The 18,873-nt window shown below is 46.6% G+C and overlaps 1 protein-coding gene across 1 annotated transcript; it reads left to right on the forward strand.

Annotated features, from left to right (window-relative positions):
• The first annotated feature begins 292 nt into the window (after positions 1 to 292).
• On the forward strand, positions 293 to 12,964 carry LOC144889654 (uncharacterized). Its single transcript, XM_078770703.1, has 2 exons — positions 293 to 5,188; positions 12,427 to 12,964. Exon 1 carries the CDS (start codon positions 3,067 to 3,069, stop codon positions 4,039 to 4,041), a length of 975 nt encoding a protein of 324 aa, XP_078626829.1. The 5' UTR covers positions 293 to 3,066; the 3' UTR covers positions 4,042 to 5,188; positions 12,427 to 12,964.
• The last annotated feature ends 5,909 nt before the right edge of the window (positions 12,965 to 18,873 follow it).

The raw sequence follows: 18,873 nt of genomic DNA on the forward strand, positions 1-18,873 counted from the left end.
AAGATGAGGACGAATGGTTTGATGGTGATGGGATGAGGCACAGTGAGGGGTTGTTTGAGGGAGGACAGAGGAAGGTCGAAGGTTGGGGAAGTGGAGGTATGAGATAGAAGGGAGATGAAGTGGGGAGGAGGCAGCTTTGAGAAGGGAGGTGGGAGGGGGGAGAATTGGAGAGGGATGGTAGGGGGGGGAAGATTTGAAGGGGAGGGGTTGGGGAGGAGTTTTGAAGGGGAAGGGTTGGTGGGGAGTTTAGGAGGGGAGGGCCAGGGGGGGAGTTTCGAAATTGGATGATTCATGAAAGACGAACATTTGTAACAAATTGGGTTCATTGTGATTTTCAAGTTGGAGATCCGTTTAAGAACGATGGTGGAGGGGTGGAATGAACATGAATTTCGAGCATGTAGTGATTTAGAATTATAAGAGATTGAATTTTTTTTGGAAGTAGAATGAGTTGGAGAGGAAATTGAAAAGAGCTTTTTAAATAGGAAGAAAAACAGCGTGTTGTAATATACCACTGAATAAAACACTGCAGGGGAAAGTTTAAACATATTTAAACAGAACCGAGAAGAACAATCTAATATTCACAAAAATACCAATGGGGAGAGGGGGCCAAGAGGGACAACCACGAGTCATGTGAACAGGGCAAAATATGTCCGCAAAAGGAACAGGGCAAAACATATCTGGGGAATGGCGTGAAAATGGGGGTGAAACACGTGGTCGAAGAACGAACGAACGAAAAGAACAAAGAGGGAAATGTTTTTGTTTTTTTGTTTTTTTTGAGTTAAGATTTTAAACAAGGAAGTATGGGATGAAAATACAGAAAAAACTGAGAACGAGAGTAGCAGGACCACAATTGACTGCTGAGTTCAGAAGTTCAGAAGCACTTTTAATGTGATGTAGATAAAAGCTTAAAGTTCATATTAGTTTTGGAGATTTACATTTTTTTATGTGATGTAAATAAAAACTTTAAGTTCATATTATTTTTTGTGACAATAAATAGACTTATTGAGACTTAATCAAGGAATTCGCATGCTCTAAATATTTTGTCCACACTTATGATGTACTTCATCAAGGTTACGTGATAGCGAAATTTTAATGTCAGATTCGGATTCGTGGGCACAAATTAGTTAGAAACAGTTGAAAATAAGTCAGAACCAACTTGGGTGTTGACCAGTCTAATCGCCATAACCGCTGACAGGACCCGAACATTCCCGATTGGGCTGGACCCCACCCCACAGGCCGGTTAGGTATGGGAGCATGCATCGGAGCAGCGCTTCGCCTCATCCACTCTCTGATTGTACTCCAGGGGCCTCCGGCTGACCACCCCCCAGGCTGATGCCTGGCCCATCCCTATCTCCCTGAGATGCCGATCAACCTGCTGAAACAAAGAGACACGCGGTCAGCCCGTTGGCCTCCTTCACTCACGAGGCCTGAGATCTGGTCTGGTGATCTGATCTGGTGAGCTGGATCAGCGTCTGGAAAACGAGCCACATGTCCATACAGCCGCAGATGACGCTCACGGACCATACAAGAAACAAATCTCATCTGAGTCTCTCTCAGCAAATGCTCTTTGGACACAAAGTCTGACCAGCAATAGCCAAGGATTCTCTGAAGAGATTTGGTTCCGAAGTAGTTAAGTCTCATTCTCTGGCTCTTGGTAAGGATCCAAGTCTCGCATCCATAGTGAATGTGTGGAACTCAGAATGGAACCTCTTTGCATCGGTCATCAGTGATCAGTTGCTTTCAATGCTGAGTAGCACCTGTGACAGACAGCACTGTCCAAAGCCCACACGGATGAAGCTCAAATGCAGAGGACTCACACTTTCGTAAGTACTTTTGCATATTTTGACCCAATATAGGGAGCCATGTGGGTTCTTCATAATTTTCATTATTCATACTGATTGGCTTGGTTGGCGACAGTTTTGTTCAGTGCCATCAGCTGTAAGTTGCTATGACAAACTTCTGGAAATGAGTAATGAAAATAACCAATGGATGTGGATGGGTCTGTAAGCAGCATTAGAAATAGTGGGGTGGCGAAAGTCCAAATTTAAGTGATATCGTGACACACTGGCCCAAAGGACCAAATTTGGCACAGTTCTACTTTAGGACCATACAAAACCTTTGAGAGGGGGCTGCCCGATTTTAGAGGCCCAGGTCAAGGTCAGGTCTAGGTCAAAGGTCAAATTATGTGTCTGTCATGTTTTTGCAATATCCAGCTTATATATAACCTAAAAAACTTGGTCTTAGTCACATAACCAACATATTTAGTCAATGAATCCATTACTATCAGGATGAAAACATCAGAACTGGAAAGAAAAAATGATACGAAACAGTCCAACTTTTGAATTCTGGGATAAAATCTTGCAGCTTGAACTGTTGGTACTCATCTTTATCCGATCACACAGAGAAAGGAACTTCGCCCTCTACATAGATGTGCTGGAAGCACTAGCGCCCTGGTTTTTCGTGCTAGATCACACCAACTATGCCCGCTGGCTACCGGTCCACATCAGGGATATGAAGGCCCTGCCAAATGAGATCAGAGATGAGTTAAAACAGAACTGGGTGTTCATTAAGACTAGCCGAAAATTCTCGAGCATGCCCCTCGACCAGGCACATGAACAAAATAACGAAACAGTGAAGGGATCAGGTGGAGCCATCGGTCTCACTGAAAATCCAGCTGCCCTGAAACGATGGATGGTGGCAGGTCCTGAACAAGCCAGAATCCTCACAGAGTTTCACGAATTATATCACTCGTCAGAGCAACCCTCCCAACGTCACATCCAGGGACATTCGATTCAGAAAACGTTCCAGACACAGGTTAACGATATGTGCGATGCCATAGTGACAATGGGGAATCCATTCATGGAGACATCAAAGGAACTCATGACCCTGGACAAACATGATTGTGTGGATGATATGGTTGTCCAAGCACTGCACACGATGGAAACTTTGGGTAATGACCAGTATTCCAAGTACGTCAAGGCAGTGCTGGTTGAAAGACATTAATCAATTTACGTGGCCATCAGGAAAAACCAACTTCCTCTATTTAAACGTCCACATTCCACTACCATGAAATCAAAAGCGAAAAAGCAATTCGAGAAAATAAACAGTGACTGCAATCTGTTCAGTCAGCTGTTCGTCGCTGCCCAAGTCCGTAATACCAAACTGGAGGTGTTCTTTAAACATAAAAACCACCCGTGGCCGCCAGCACTGTCTTTGCATGGGAGACTCCGACTACCAAGCAATAAATCAGAGCTATTGCATTGCATTGATGCAAGTGTCCAGCCAGAAACACCCACTTATTTTGACGCCAAAGTGGTTGATGGTGCTGCCATTGTACATGCCCTGCCACAAGAAAACACTTCTACGTTCAGCAAATACAGTGACAATATCTTCATCCCCTGGATAGAAAGGCAACTTCAAGGCTGTTCCAGGATGGACAACGTTTGGGACACTTACCGACCCGACAGCCTCAAAGCCACAACTCGAGAGAAACGAGGGAAAGGATTACGTAGAAAGGTATCCCGCAATACGAAGTTACCAAGTAACTTCGCTGGCTTTCTACAGGGTCCTACCAACAAGGAGGAGCTTTTCGCACTGCTGACGGAGGACGTAGTCAAACACGACTATCCACTTACCAAACAGGTTTACATTACATCTGGTCCACGAGTCCAATCGAATCAGGCTAACATCACATTAATGGGAGAGAGTGATCATGAAGAAGCAGACAGTAGAATATGTCTTCATGTAAACGATGCCCTAAGGGAAGGGGCGACTACTGTTCTCATCAGAACCGTAGACACAGACGCGATTGTGATTCTGGTGGGAGTGTTTCATGATCTTGTGCAGCACCATCCACGTATGCAACTATGGGTTGGCTTTGGTACTGGTAAACACTTCCGCTATTACCATGTCAACTCAATCTGCCAGGAACTTGGGGAAGACAAAGCTCGTGCTCTGCCGTTTTTCCATGCATTCTCTGGCTCTGATGTAACATCCCAATTCAGTGGTAAAGGCAAAAAGACAGCTTGGAAGGCATGGTAAGCTTACCCGACAGCCACAGAAGGATTCACCATTACGTCCCTGACTGCGTTTGTTCCACAGGTGATTACATCTCCAGCATTCAATGTGATCGAGCGGTTTACCTGTATCATGTACGACAACACAACCCCGCATGTCAATGTGAATGACCTTCGACAGGAGCTATTCCCAAGGAGAGTGAAGATGATGGAGAAGCTTCCTCCAACTCAGAATGCACTGCTCCAGCATGTAAATCGATGCCTGTACCAAGCCAGGATTTGGAGAGAGAGTCTGAAGCCCATTCTAGCTGCACCAAATCCAGATGGCTTTGGGTGGACCAAAGCAGATACCGGGTGGCGTCCAACCTGGACAACCCTGTCAGCTGCTGCTCTTAGTTGTAGAGAACTACTCAAGTGCGGATGTAAGGCGACACCCACTTGTTCAAAGAATTGCACGTGCAGGAACGCAGGACTGCCATGCACAGGACTGTGTCTCTGTCGCGGAAATTGTGAGGCATAAGTCATGCAGGCCGCGACCTCCTCTGTACTGGCCAATCCAGTATCCTCCCTCAGCGTATCGATGTACGTCAAAAACACCGATGCAAAAATGACCAACACATAATTTGACCTTTGACCTTCACCTGACCTTGAAATACAATATGGCAGCACGTGAGGATATTTTCCATAATACAAATGGATTCCTTGTCCTTAAAAATGATTATTTAGACACTGAGATAATGTTTCTATGACAGCTCTGAGCTGGATATGGCAAAAACGTGAAAACACATAATTTGACCTTTGACCTTGACCTGACCTTGACCTGGGCCTCGAAAATCGGGCAGCCCCCTCTCAAAAGTTTTGTATGGTCCTCAAGTATAACTGCGCCAAATTTAGTGCTTTGGGCCACCGTGTCACGATCATTTCCATAAGCCACTCCACTAAAAATGGAGTCATCCTTACTGTAAATCACAGATGGTGTGTGTTTGTCTCGCAAGTCCACCTTCAGTTCTGGGCCCATTACATCCAGACTTGCTACATCGGATCAGCATCACTCCAATTAGTGCATAATTTCACATCTTGTAATTTTTGTTCATCTTTAATCACATCCACAGAAGTGCCGGTGGAGCATCCGGAGAAGGTTGATCTGGATCAGAACAACTTGAAAAGACTTTGTAAGTAAAGGGAAATGGGGAGGGGTTCCTCTTCTTCCCTCCATTTACAGGGAATTAAAAATTCCATATTTTGTCCATTTCATTCTTTCCTTTTTCTTCTGTTTTATTTCCCTATTTATATTTTCCTTCACTCTTTTCCACTTAATTATTTTCCAACTCGATTTTCCCTCTTGTCAAGTATCACAAGACCCAAGGTTTGTTTAATTGAATGATGTCCAACCAGGAGGAGGGGATAGTCCAAACTTGTGTTTGCTGATTGAAGGCCTTTCTTATTCCCCATCCTGTCCTCCCTCCTCTCTCATTCCCCTCCCTCTCTCTCCTCATCTCTCTCTCTCTCCCCATCCCTCTCCCCGACTATCCCATCCCCACCCTCTTTCTCCACCCCTCTTTCTCCATCCCTCAATCTTCCCCACTACCCCATCCTCCTCTCTCTCTCTTCCCCACTACCCCATCCCCCGCTCTCTCTTCCCCACTACCCCATCCCCCTCTCTCTGTTCCCCACTACCCCATCCCCTCTCTCCCTTCCGCACTACCCCATCCCCCGCTCTCTCTTCCCCACTACCCCATCCCCCTCTCTCTCTTCCCCACTACCCCATCCCCTCTTTCTCTTCCCCAATACCCCATCCACCTCTCTCTCTTCCCCACTACCCCATCCCCCTCTCTCTCTTCCCCACTACCCCATCCCCTCTTTCTCTTCCCCAATACCCCATCCACCTCTCTCTCTTCCCCACTACCCCATCCCCCTCTCTCTCTTCCCCACTACCCCATCCCCTCTCTCTCTTCCCCACTACCCCATCCCCCTCTCTCTCTCTTCCCCACTACCCCATCCCCCTCTCTCTCTTCCCCACTACCCCATCCCCCTCTCTTTCTTCCCCCTACCCCATCCCCCTCTCTCTCTTTCCCCCTCTACACCATCCCCCTCTCTCTCTTCCCCACGACCCCATCCCCCTCTCTCTCTTCCCCACTACCCCATCCCCCTCTCTCTCTTCCCCACGACCCCATCCCCCTCTCTCTCTTCCCCACTAGCCCATCCCCCTCTCTCTTCCCCACTACCCCACCCCCTCTCGCTTCCCCACTTCCCCACACTCTCTCTTCCACATACTTCTCCACCTCCAAGGGATTACATGAATGAAAACTGGGTGTTTGTGTTTGTGTGTTTAAGATAATTTACACTAACAGGCTTATCTTTGGTCAGCCTGCGTTCAGGTCGCTTAGCTTGGAGTCTTAATTCCCCCATTTTGTCCACTCAACTCGAGTATACCCTGCGTCAGAACAGGTCGGTTTCTGTGCAATAAAGCTTGCTCGAGTGCTTGAGCTGCTTGGTAAGCACTCTCCAAGCAGCTTGGTAATGGATGGAACACCCCTGCTCCCTCCTCAGATTGAGTCTATTTTATTTAGTTACTTAATTTAAAGAGTAAAAATATGGGTGACACACCTGGTGCTCACCTGGTGGAATAAACAGAAACTGCACTGACTGAAGGTATTTTAAACCAATTACAATGGTTGCTAGAACACAGGGCAGCAGTTAGAATCAAACGAACATAATCATGAGACTCTAAACAAACAAAAACATACCTATTTTGGGGTCCACCCTTCCCCCCCCCACCCCCCCCAGCTCCCCCACCGCCCACACAGTTTACCTCCTTTTGTAATGCCTTGAACAAACATTTGTACATCACGGGTGGTGAAGGTTGTGGGGAAGTTTCATCGAAATAGTGTGCGTAGTTTGAGGGAAAAAGCAAATTGATATTTTGGGGTCAAACGTGGATCCACTTTGACCCCCTGAGGCCCCGACTTTTGTTATTGCCCTGAACAAACTTTAGTCACAACACAAGAAATACAATTTGTGCCAAATTTGGTCAAAATCTCATCAGCAGTTTCGCAGAATAAGTTGCAAGTGTTTACGGGCAGACGACGCGCCATCGCATAAGTTCACCTGAACTTCGTTCCAGGTTAGACAAAAATTACGTATATCAATGAACAAGCAGCCCCTCCCCCCTCCATCCCGCACCCCCCGCCCCCACTCCCCCCCGCACCCCTCCCCCCGTGCCTCGCCTTTGTTGTGCTATTATAGCGGGTACCGAAAGCATGGCACAATTACCTTGCACCGGCCGATGACGCAACCGGCGAGTGGTCACTTGTCTGGACTCGCCCGGGCGTGTCCAGACTTGCCTTTCCCGGGCGAACACTTATTTGCATACCACGCCCCGCCTGAGAGGCGTGGCCTTTTGTGTGTTGAGTTTGCCTTATAAATTGCCGCCCGTTTGATGGGCGGATTCAGTGCTTTTGAGTTCTTTCGTGTTGAGCTAAAATAAATAGCTCGGTGAAACTTCGTTCCTGTGTCGTCCATTTTGTCTGGCTTTATCGTGCGAGCACAGCTCCCACAATTGGTGACCCCTTTCTAAGAACACGGCGATGGAGTCAGCTGTAGATTTGAAGCTCCCGGGCTTTTGGGCGTCACACGCGGCCATTTGGTTTGCTCAAGCGGTTCTCAATTCGCCTTGCGGAAAATTATGGAGGACACGACGCGCTACCACCATGTGGTCTCCGCGCTCAACGCCTCCACCGCTGCCCGGGTCCTGAGCTTACTTCAGCACCCGCCGGACGCCGACAAATATGGCGTGCTCAAAGGCCTACTCCTCGGTGCGTTTGGACTCACGGAGACCAAATGCGCGCGACAACTACTCGACCTCCCGGAGCTGGGTGAGGCCCGTCCATCCGAATGCATGGACCACATGCTTGCTCTTCTCTGTGACCACAGCCCAGCCTTCCTCTTCCACAAGCTGTTCCTCCGGCGGCTACCCGGGCAGGTACGGTTGGCTTTGGCTAACTCGCCCATCACGGACCCTCGCGCCCTGGCCAAGGAGGCCGATAATTTTTTCTCGGCCAGGCGACACGTCGGAGCGGCCGCCTGGAACCCTGGGCCGACCGAGGCAACGTCCGTGCCACGAAGGCAGTGGCCGCCGCGACGCCCCGTCGACCGGACCCGACGTGACCGCCGGAGCCTCCACCAGAGCAGACCATGTGCTATTACCACGCCATGTTTGGGCAGAAGGCCAGAACGTGCCGCCCACTGTGCACTTTTGGCGGGTCGGGAAACAACCAGGCCGGCGCTCGCTTCCTGCCATGAGCGTCGGCCATTCAGGCAGCCTTCTGTTTATCATGGACACAGAGTCCGGGCGTTGTTTTTTGTGTGACACCGGCGCTCAGCTGAGCGTGATACCCGCCTCAGTGCATGACAAACAGGCCGCGCTGTGCGGCCCCACCGCGCTGTTTCACAGGTAGGATGATCCATCGATGCACGGTAGGAGGCTCATCCAGGTGTATCACAGGAAGGATGATCCATCAATGCGCAGTATGGGGCTCATCATGGTGTTTCACAGGTAGGATGATCCATCAATGTGCGGTAGGGGGCTCATCCAGGTGTTTCACAGGTAGGATGATCCATCAATGCACAGTAGGGGGCTCATCCCGGTGTTTCACAGGTAGGATGATCCATCAATGCGTGGTATGGGGCTCATCCCGGTGTTCCACAGGGAGGGTGATCCATCAATGCGTGGTCGGGGCTCATCCCAGTGTTTCACAGGTAGGATGATCCATCAATGCGTGGTAGGGGGCTCATCCCGGTGTTTCACAGGTAGGGTGATCCATTAATGTGCGGTAGGGGCTCATCACGGTGTTTCACAGGTAGGACGATCCATCAATGCGCGGTATGGGGCTCTTCTCAGTGTTTCCCAGTTAGGACGATCCATCAATGCGAGGTAGGGGCTCATCATGGTATTTCACAGGTAGGATGATCCATCAATGCGCAGTATGGGGCTCATCATGGTGTTTCACGGGTCGGATGATCCATCAATGCGTGGTAAGGGGCTCATCATGGTGTTTCTCAGGTAGGATGATCCATCAATGTGTGGTATGGGGCTCATCATGGTGTTTCACAGGTAGGATGATCCATCAATGTGCGGCATGGGGTGCATCATGGTGTTTCACAGGTAAGATGATCCATCATTGCGCGGTATGGGGCTCATCATGGTGTTTCACAAGTAGGATGATCCATCAATATGCGGTATGGGGCTCATAATGGTGTTTCTCAGGTAGGATGATCCATCAATGCGTGGTATGGGGCTCATCCCGGTGTTTCACAGGTAGGATGATCCATCAATGCGCGGTATGGGGCTCATCATGGTGTTTCACAGGGAGGGTGATCCATCAATGCATAGTCGGGGCTCTTCCCGGTGTTTCACAGGTAGGATGATCCATCAATGCACGGTATGGGGCTCATCCCGGTGTTTCACAGGTAGGATGATCCATCAATGCGCGGTAGGGGGCTCATCATTGTGTTTCACAGGTAGGATGATCCATTGATCCATCAATGCATGGTCAGGGCTCACCATGGTGCTTCACAGGGAAGATGATCCATCAATGCACGGTATGGGGCTCATCCCGGTGTTTCGCAGGTAAGATGATCCATCAATGTGCGGTCGGGGCTCATCACGGTGTTTCACAGATTGGATGATCCATCAATGTACGATAGGGGGCTCATCATGGTGTTTCAAAGGTAGGATTATCCATCAATGCACGGTCGGGGGCTCATCCCGGTGTTTCACAGGTAGAATGATCCATCAATGCGCGGTATGGGGCTCATCACGGTGTTTCACATGTCGGATGATCCATCAATGCGTGGTAGGGGGCTCATCCCGGTGTTTCACAGGTAGGATGATCGATCAATGTGTGGTCGGGGCTCATCCCAGTGTTTCACAGGTAGCATGATCCATCAATGCGCGGTATGGGGCTCATCACGGTGTTTCACAGGTAGGATGATCCACCAATGCGCGATAGGGGGCTCATCCCGGTGTTTCACAGGTAAGATGATCCATCAATGTGTTGTATGGGGCTCATCATGGTGTTTCACAGGTAGGATGATCCATCATTGCACGGTAGGGGGCTCATCATGGAGTTTCACAGGTAGGATGATCCATCAATGTGCAGGAGGGGGTGCATCCCAGTGTTTCACAGGTAGGATGATCCATCAATGCGCTGTATGCGGCTCATCACGGTGTTTCACAGGTAGGATGATCCATCAATGCACGGTATGGGGCTTATCATGGTGTTTCACAGGTAGGATGATCCATCAATGTGCGGTCGGGGCTCATCACGGTGTTTCACAGATTGGATGATCCATCAATGTACGATAGGGGGCTCATCATGGTGTTTCAAAGGTAGGATTATCCATCAATGCACGGTCGGGGGCTCATCCCGGTGTTTCACAGGTAGAATGATCCATCAATGCGCGGTATGGGGCTCATCACGGTGTTTCACATGTCGGATGATCCATCAATGCGTGGTAGGGGGCTCATCCCGGTGTTTCACAGGTAGGATGATCGATCAATGTGTGGTCGGGGCTCATCCCAGTGTTTCACAGGTAGCATGATCCATCAATGCGCGGTATGGGGCTCATCACGGTGTTTCACAGGTAGGATGATCCACCAATGCGCGATAGGGGGCTCATCCCGGTGTTTCACAGGAAAGATGATCCATCAATGTGTTGTATGGGGCTCATCATGGTGTTTCACAGGTAGGATGATCCATCATTGCACGGTAGGGGGCTCATCATGGAGTTTCACAGGTAGGATGATCCATCAATGTGCAGGAGGGGGTGCATCCCAGTGTTTCACAGGTAGGATGATCCATCAATGCGCTGTATGCGGCTCATCACGGTGTTTCACAGGTAGGATGATCCATCAATGCACGGTATGGGGCTTATCATGGTGTTTCACAGGTAGGATGATCCATCAATGTGCGGTATGGGGCTCATCATGGTGTTTCACAGGTAGGATGATCCATCAATGCGCGGTATGGAGCTCATCATGGTGTTTCACAGGTAGGATGATCCATCAATGCGCGTTGTGGGGCTCATCATGGTATTTCACAGGTAGGATGATCCATCAATGTGCGGTATGGGGCTCATCATGGTGTTTCACAGGTAGGATGATCCATCAATGCGTGGTATGGGGCTCATCATGGTGTTTCACAGGTAGGATGATCCATCAATGCGTGGTAGGGGGCTCATCATGGTGTTTAACAGGTAGGATGATCCATCAATGCAAGGTAGGGTGCTCATCATGGTGTTTCACAGGTAGGATGATCCATCAATGCGTGGTAGGGGGCTCATCATGGTGTTTAACAGGTAGGATGATCCATCAATGCGTGGTAGGGGGCTCATCATGGTGTTTAACAGGTAGGATTTTTTTGTTTTTGTTTTATTGTATACAAGATTGAGGCTCGTGAAAGAGCTAACATTAATCACACAAAAAGTCAAACCGACACACAAAACACAAAAAACAAGGAGAGCGGCAGAAAAGATGGGGAGAGAGGGGGAAGGACACAAAAACAACATTTGAGAGCAGGGACATCGGAAGGACTTGGGGGGAGGTGGGAGAGGTATAATCATCTCTCCAGGACAATTAAACATTTGATAATAATCGATGCAGGTATACGGTTTTGTTTACGTTTTTCGCAATTATTCGCAATTAATTTTAGGAGAACACAAATTATTCCCACACCGTGAAACACCTGGACGGCAGTTTATACCTGGGTCTGGATTCGAACCCAGACATGTTCAAGATCGTCGGTAAAGAAGGATCATTTTAGCTATGAGGGTAAATGTCCAGGTGAAGTACATGACATTCCCTTTGCTCTCCCTCACACCAATCCCCTTTTCTTACCTGTACAGGTGCTTCCATGAGTTCAAATCGAACGGTTGTACTTTATAAACGAGCGAATACTGGATCAAGGTCCAGGTAAATTGTAAGGAGCTAAAGATTCCACCGACAACCCCTAAGACATTCCTCCAGGGAGACGAGATCACGTTTACCGATTGTTATCGAATTGGTTCGATTGAACATGATGGAGTTGTACAAGGACAGGGAATCGGGACTCCAGGTTACACTTCAGCCATTGTCCGATGTACATGTTTAAACCAGGTATCCAACAATGGTCTTTAAACATGATTCACTTCGCTCGAGGAATCGACTCAGAAATGATGGGAAAGGCGTTATAAACCGTGTTACCTGGTGTGCATCGGGTTTTCAATCACACCTTAATACTCCATGTCGTGATGACGTTTTACCACGTGGGAACGTGTACGATGACGTTATACGTCGGTGCAACTATTCTGGTGTCACGTGTTCTCGATAATAATCTAACAAATTCTCGTCGTACCTTTACCTTATTTACAGGAGTGCCTTGTGGGTTTCAGCAGGAATGTGTAATTTGTTCAGGATGCCGGCGATAGCTTGCCTACTCTTCGCGAACGACGCCGTGGGATCTTTAACGTTCACCGACTAATGCTTGCACACAAGACGACCGGCTTTACATCCATCCGAAGGACGAAGATGAACACATTAATGAATCAATCACCTGTCTGCGAAACACCTGGACGGCAGTTTATACCTGGGTCGGGATTCGAACCCAGCCGTCCAGGGTTGAACCTGAATCACATTTTGAAGATCGTTCTCCCGAATGAGTTCAGTTCAGGCTCTGATTGAACTTCCTGAACTCGAACATCGATCGGAGAAATCCGTGGATCGGGATTCGGGAATGATGTTTGTTTTGATAAATGATAACGAGATGAGAACGAGATTGTTTATTAAACGGGATAATCAGAGATAACAGGTTTAAAATAAACGTTATCATCACATGAAGGGGTTAAACCCCAAGGAATGTTGCCTCATTCGGTTATTATTTCTCAAGAAAATAAACTTCAGGTGAAAAACATGTTGAAAATCTACTTGATGTCATTAAAACAAGCATTCTGAGTATTGCGCTGCAATACATGTCCCCGACCAAAAAGCAAAAAAAGTTCAAAGTGCCATAAACTTGTCAAAAATGATCGAATATGCAAATTTATGCACAGTTGATGCTGGTTTTCAAACTTGATCTGAGGTTTGCTGAGACACATGTGTGTCACGCCTTGCCTCGTTGATAAGCCCGCAATGTCGCTCCGTGGAGCGGCCTGCACGTATTGCACTGTGTGAATTATATAATTACCAACTCACGGTCTGAGGTACTCGTGATTCAAGAGATATCCATTTTTTAAATATTTTCCTTTAATTAACGATATCTGCCAAATCACGTGCCCTATCGCATATTCCAAAAGGACATTTTAGTCGACTAACATGCTGAACAGATCTGTGAAGTTTCCCCTCGATTGGATCAAAAATGAGGGAGCGGCTTGGTTTTAAAGGTTCTTGCATAAAAAAGGCCATAACTCTGAAACCATGTGACACATGACGTCATGCCCGCTGACTTTTTTGTTCGTAATGGGTATGCGATTCTGCTTGCAAAGTTTGGCCTCAATCTGTTCAGCCGTTGCAGAGAAAAAGGGGTTTTCGTGTTTTCACGAAAAACAATATGGCGGCCGAACCAGATGACCTGTGACGTCATATTTACCATTAAAATATTCTCCAGACCGAGTCCCCCCTGCGGTGAAAATTTGATCTCAATCGGTCCTATTATTGCAGAGAAAATGGTTTTTAAAGGAAATTGAAACTTAAAATGGCACTGAGTTAAGGATCATCAGAATTACCAAAGTTCAAAGTGCCATAATTTTGTCAAAAATGACCGAAACGTCGTGAAGTTCGAACGTGATCTGTAACCTATCATGAGGAAACCATGTACCAAGTTTGAAATCATTAGCCTTAAGCGTTTAGAAAAAAAAGTCCGGAAAACTGTTCTTTGCGTGACGGACTGACAGACTGACGGACGGACAGACGGAGGGACAGACGGAGGGACGGCGTGCAAACCTATAGTCTAATAACCACGTGACCTGCTGTGAGACTCGAATACGCGGGAGATCACGTGCTGTTCTACGAGGCTGCGTCATCACGTTGTTCATCGCCACTTCGGTTAAGGGGAATCTCCAAACTCGACACCACAACCAAACACCCCTGCACGGTAACCCCGTGCCAGCCCTCACCCGTGGGTGTAATACACATAGTGACGTGAACTCTTCTTTCCCCTCTCCATCCTTTCATTGTTGTACTCGTATCTTTAAGACAGTTCTCGAGATTATACATGTAGAAAACAGGTGAGTGTAACTGGCTACTAACATCGATTGGCTGAATACAATGAAGGTAATGATTACCGACAATGTTGGAGATCACGGATATTATGGACCAATATATTGAGCACAGAGGGTGAACAAAACCCTTTACAGGTAACACATTGAAAAACAAAACCCACTATAAACCAGGGATAACGCACAAATAATGCCAAATGAATAAGCAAAACATTTGGCAAATTCCAATCTCACAAGCAGTCAACACTTCAAATAATGTACCAATTAGTCATGTACAATATATGCAAATCTTTACAGGGGTGGACTCCCGTCCCACCTCAGGGACTACTCTGCCCCATTACGGTACTTAGGCAAGTATTATGACCATCATATGACGAAGCTGAGCATCCAAAATATAATCCTTCAAGTACTTGGGATGGTATCGTGGGCGGCTGGAGCGTCTTGGTGCACAGTCGCTCGGAGACATCGATGGATGATCCACACTGGTGTCACCGATGGTCTCAACAGATTGGGAGTGATCTGGTTGACGGATGTTAAGCTTTGGGGGTGTAATGGAGATGTGATCCGATGCTTGGCTGATAGGGATTAGTAAGGATTCAGAACTGTGGGCAGGTGTGGACAGCTCATTGGGGGTGTATGGGGGTCTGGTGGTTTTGATGTTTTTTTGGAGGCAAGGGCTTGGGCTCTACGGAAGGGAGCTTGCAACTCGTCAGTCCACATAACTCTGTCCAGTGTTTGGCATCCGACCACATCGTCATCCAAGGGGGATAGCAGTGTTGAGCAGCCAGGGATAACACGAGCAAGAACCTTATATGCCCCAATAAAGGATCTCATTCCTCTGACCTTCTCAGGAGTCGAGCACGTGGAGAGAGAGGCCACACGATGTGTGCTGGCCTGGATAGCACCATTAGACTAGATCCAGCCCAAGATGGTAGAGCTCTTCGGGCATATAACAGTCTTTGGAACGGATAGGTGGAGTCGACATTTCCACAGGGCATGCAAAACCATTCACCAGTTTTGGCAGAGTTCATCCAATGTGCGACCACCACAACAGAGGTCGTCGCGAGCTTGGCAATGGTTCCCTTCTCCAAGAGATCACATAGGACGCGACATGTGAGTTCTTCAAGAGCCGTTTCTGATCCAGGCATTCCCATTGCGGATCTGGTATACATGCGTATCAAGATTCAATACTTTATTGCCACATCAACTTGACAGTTGTTAGGAATTTGAGGTAGTGTGCGCTTAAAGACAAAAAACACATATTAATGGGGCATGGTAAACCTCCAAACATTCAGTGGTCATAGTATACATTATAAAGTGCAACAAAAAAAACACACATGAATAAAGCATGGTAAACATCCAAACATGCAGTGGTCACAGTATACATTATAAAGTGCAACAAAAAAAAACACATGAATAAAGCATGGTAAACATCCAAACATTCAGTGGTCGTTGTATACATTATAAAGTGCAACAAAAAAAACATACATGAACAAGCATTCTGAGTATTGCGCTGCAATACATGTCCCCTACCAAATTTCAAAGTGCCATAACTTTGTCAAAAATGATGGAATATGCAAATTTATGCACGGTTGATGCTGGTTTTCAAACTTGATCTGAGGTATGCTGAGACACGTGTGTCACGCCTCGCCTCGTTGATAAGCCCGCAAGGTCACTCCGTGGAGCAGCCTGCACGTATTGCACTGTGTGAATTATATACATTATTACCAACTCACGGTCTGAGGTACTAGTGATTCAAGAGATATCCATTTTTTAAATATTTCGTTTAATTAACGATATCTGCCAAACCACGTGCCCTATCGCAAATTCCAAAAGGGCATTTTAGTAGACTCACATGCTGAACAAATTTGTGATGTTTCCCCTCGATTGGATCAAAAATGAGGGAGGGGCTCGGTTTTAAAGGTTCATGCTTAAAAACGTCATAACTCTGAAACCATCAGTAATTTATTATATTTTCCGGTTCACGATTAATGATCGATGTGTATATATATGTTTCTCGGCTTGGCTCCGCCCCTCCGGAAAGCGCGCGCTGTGTCGCGCTGTTGACGTTCGCGAGACGAGGCTGAGGACGCGCAGTGCGGCTTGAAGAGAACTCGAGAATAAACAAGATATCCATTTAAAAAAATATTTTCCTTTAATTAACGATATCTGCCAAACCACGTGCCCTATCACAAATTCCAAAAGGACATTTTATTGCTGAACAGATCTGTGAAGTTTCCCCTCGATTTGATCAAAAATGAGGGAGGAGCTCGGTTTTAAAGGTTCATGCTTACAAACGTCATAACTCTGAAACCATGTGATGCATGACGTCATGCTCGCTGACTTTTTTGTTCGTCGTGGGTATGCAATTCTGCCTGCAAAGTTTGACCTCGATCTGTTCAGCCGTTGCCGAGAAAAAGGGGTTTTCGTGTTTTCACGAAAAGCAATATGGCGGCCGAACCACGTGACCTGTGACGTCATAATTACCATTATTATATACCACAGACCGAGTACATCATATGGTGAAAATTTGATCTCACTCGGTCCTATTATTGCAGAGAAATAGGTTTTTAAAGGAAATTAAAACTTAAAATGGCACTGAGTTAAGGATCATCAGAATTATCAGAATTACCAAAGTTCAAAGTGCCATAACTTTGTCAAAAATGATCGAAACGTCGTGAAGTTCGAACTTGACCTGTAACTTATCATGAGGAAACCATGTACCAAGATTGAAATCATTAGCCTTAAGCGTTTAGAATAAAAGTCCGGAAAACTGTTCTTTGCGTGACGGACTGATGCACTGACGGATTGACGGACGGAGGGACGGCGTGCAAACCTATAGTCCCCTCCAGTGTACACCGGTAGGGGACTGATAAGCGAAGTACCAACTTCTAATCTGGTGTGTGGATGTATGTCGGCATAAGGAAGAAAGCTATTGAAAATTGGGTCGCCACGTCAAAATCTAAGATGGCCGCCGCCATGTATGTCTGAACATTGTGAGCGGAATATCTTGAAAAATAAGCGAAGTACCAACTTCTAATCTGGTGTGTTGGTGTACCTAGGCATAAGGAAGAAAGCTATTGAAAATTGGGTCGCCACGTCAAAATTCAAGATGGCCGCCTAGCGTCTTCCACTTTGTCAACTCACATCACTTCACCGACGGGGGACCGAGGCGTAACGCTTGTTAGTCCCCTACCGGTGTACACCAGAGGGGACTATAGGTTTGCACGCCGTCCCTCCGTCCGTCAGTCCGTCAGTCCGTCAGTCCGTCAGTCCGTCACGCAAAGAACAGTTTTCCGGACTTTGTTTCTAAACGCTTAATGCTAATGATTTCAAACTTGGCAAATCGTTTCCTCATGATAAGTTACAGATCAAGTTCGAACTTCACGACGTTTTGATCATTTTTGACAAAGTTATGGCACTTTGAACTTTGGGAATTCTGATAATTCTGATTATCCTTAACTCAGTGCCATTTTAAGTTTTAATTTCCTTTAAAAAAGATTTTCTCTGCAATAATAGGACCGATTGAGATCAAATTATTTTCACCATAGGAGGGACTCCGTCTGTAGAATATTGTAATGGTAATTATGACGTCACATGTAACGTGGTTCGGGCGCCATATTGTTTTTCGTGAAAACACAAAAACCCCTTTTTCTCTGCAACGGCTGAACAGATCGAGGCCAAGCTTTGCAGGCGGAATCGCATACCCATGTCGAACAAATAAGTCAACGAGCATGACGTCATGCGTCACATGGTTTCAGAGTTATGACGTTTTTAAGCATGAACATTTAAAACCGAGCCCCTCCCTCATTTTTGATCCAATCGAGGGGAAACTTCACAGATCTGTTCCACATGTCAGTCTACTAAAATATCCTTTTGGAATTTGCGATAGCTCACGTGGTTTGGCAGATATCGTTAATTAAACGAAAATATTTTTTAAAATGGATATCTCTTGAATCGCTTTATTGATCGACGTGAAACTTCATACTTTAGTAGAATTCATGAAGCGTAACAAGTTTGCAAAATTTCAAGATGATTGGATGTACGTTCTGGAAGCTAGAAGTTGTTATTGTGTGAAGAAGAAGAGGCGTCAAGTGTGCGGATTTAATTATTTATCACATGTACAGACTGAAAGCATCGTTGGACACGACCTGTCGCGGTCATTTTAACCTCAAATAAAATTATAATTTAAGATTTGTCAATAGCTGAGGTATATTAACAAACGAAGAAAACAGATTTGGTCAATTTCTGACTTTTTTAAACTCGATCGCATTTGACAGAGTTGTGACAAGCTGAGGAAGAAGAATCCTCACATTGGCTTCTCCAATGTGCCATAAAAACAATGGATATCTCTTGAATCGCTAGTACCTCAGACCGTGAGTTGGTAATAATTTATATAATTCACACAGTGCAATACGTGCAGGCCGCTCCATGGAGCGACCTTGCGGGCTTATCAACGAGGCGAGGCGGGACACACGTGTCTCAGCATATCTCAGATCAAGTTTGAAAACCAGCATCAACCGTGCATAAATTTTCATATTCGATCATTTTTGACAAAGTTATGGCATTTTGAACTTTGGTAGGGGACCATGTATTGTAGCGCAAT

The sequence above is a fragment of the Myxine glutinosa genome, chromosome 1 (assembly GCF_964187855.1).
Source record: "Myxine glutinosa chromosome 1, kmMyxGlut1.1, whole genome shotgun sequence".
NCBI lineage: Eukaryota > Metazoa > Chordata > Myxini > Myxiniformes > Myxinidae > Myxine > Myxine glutinosa.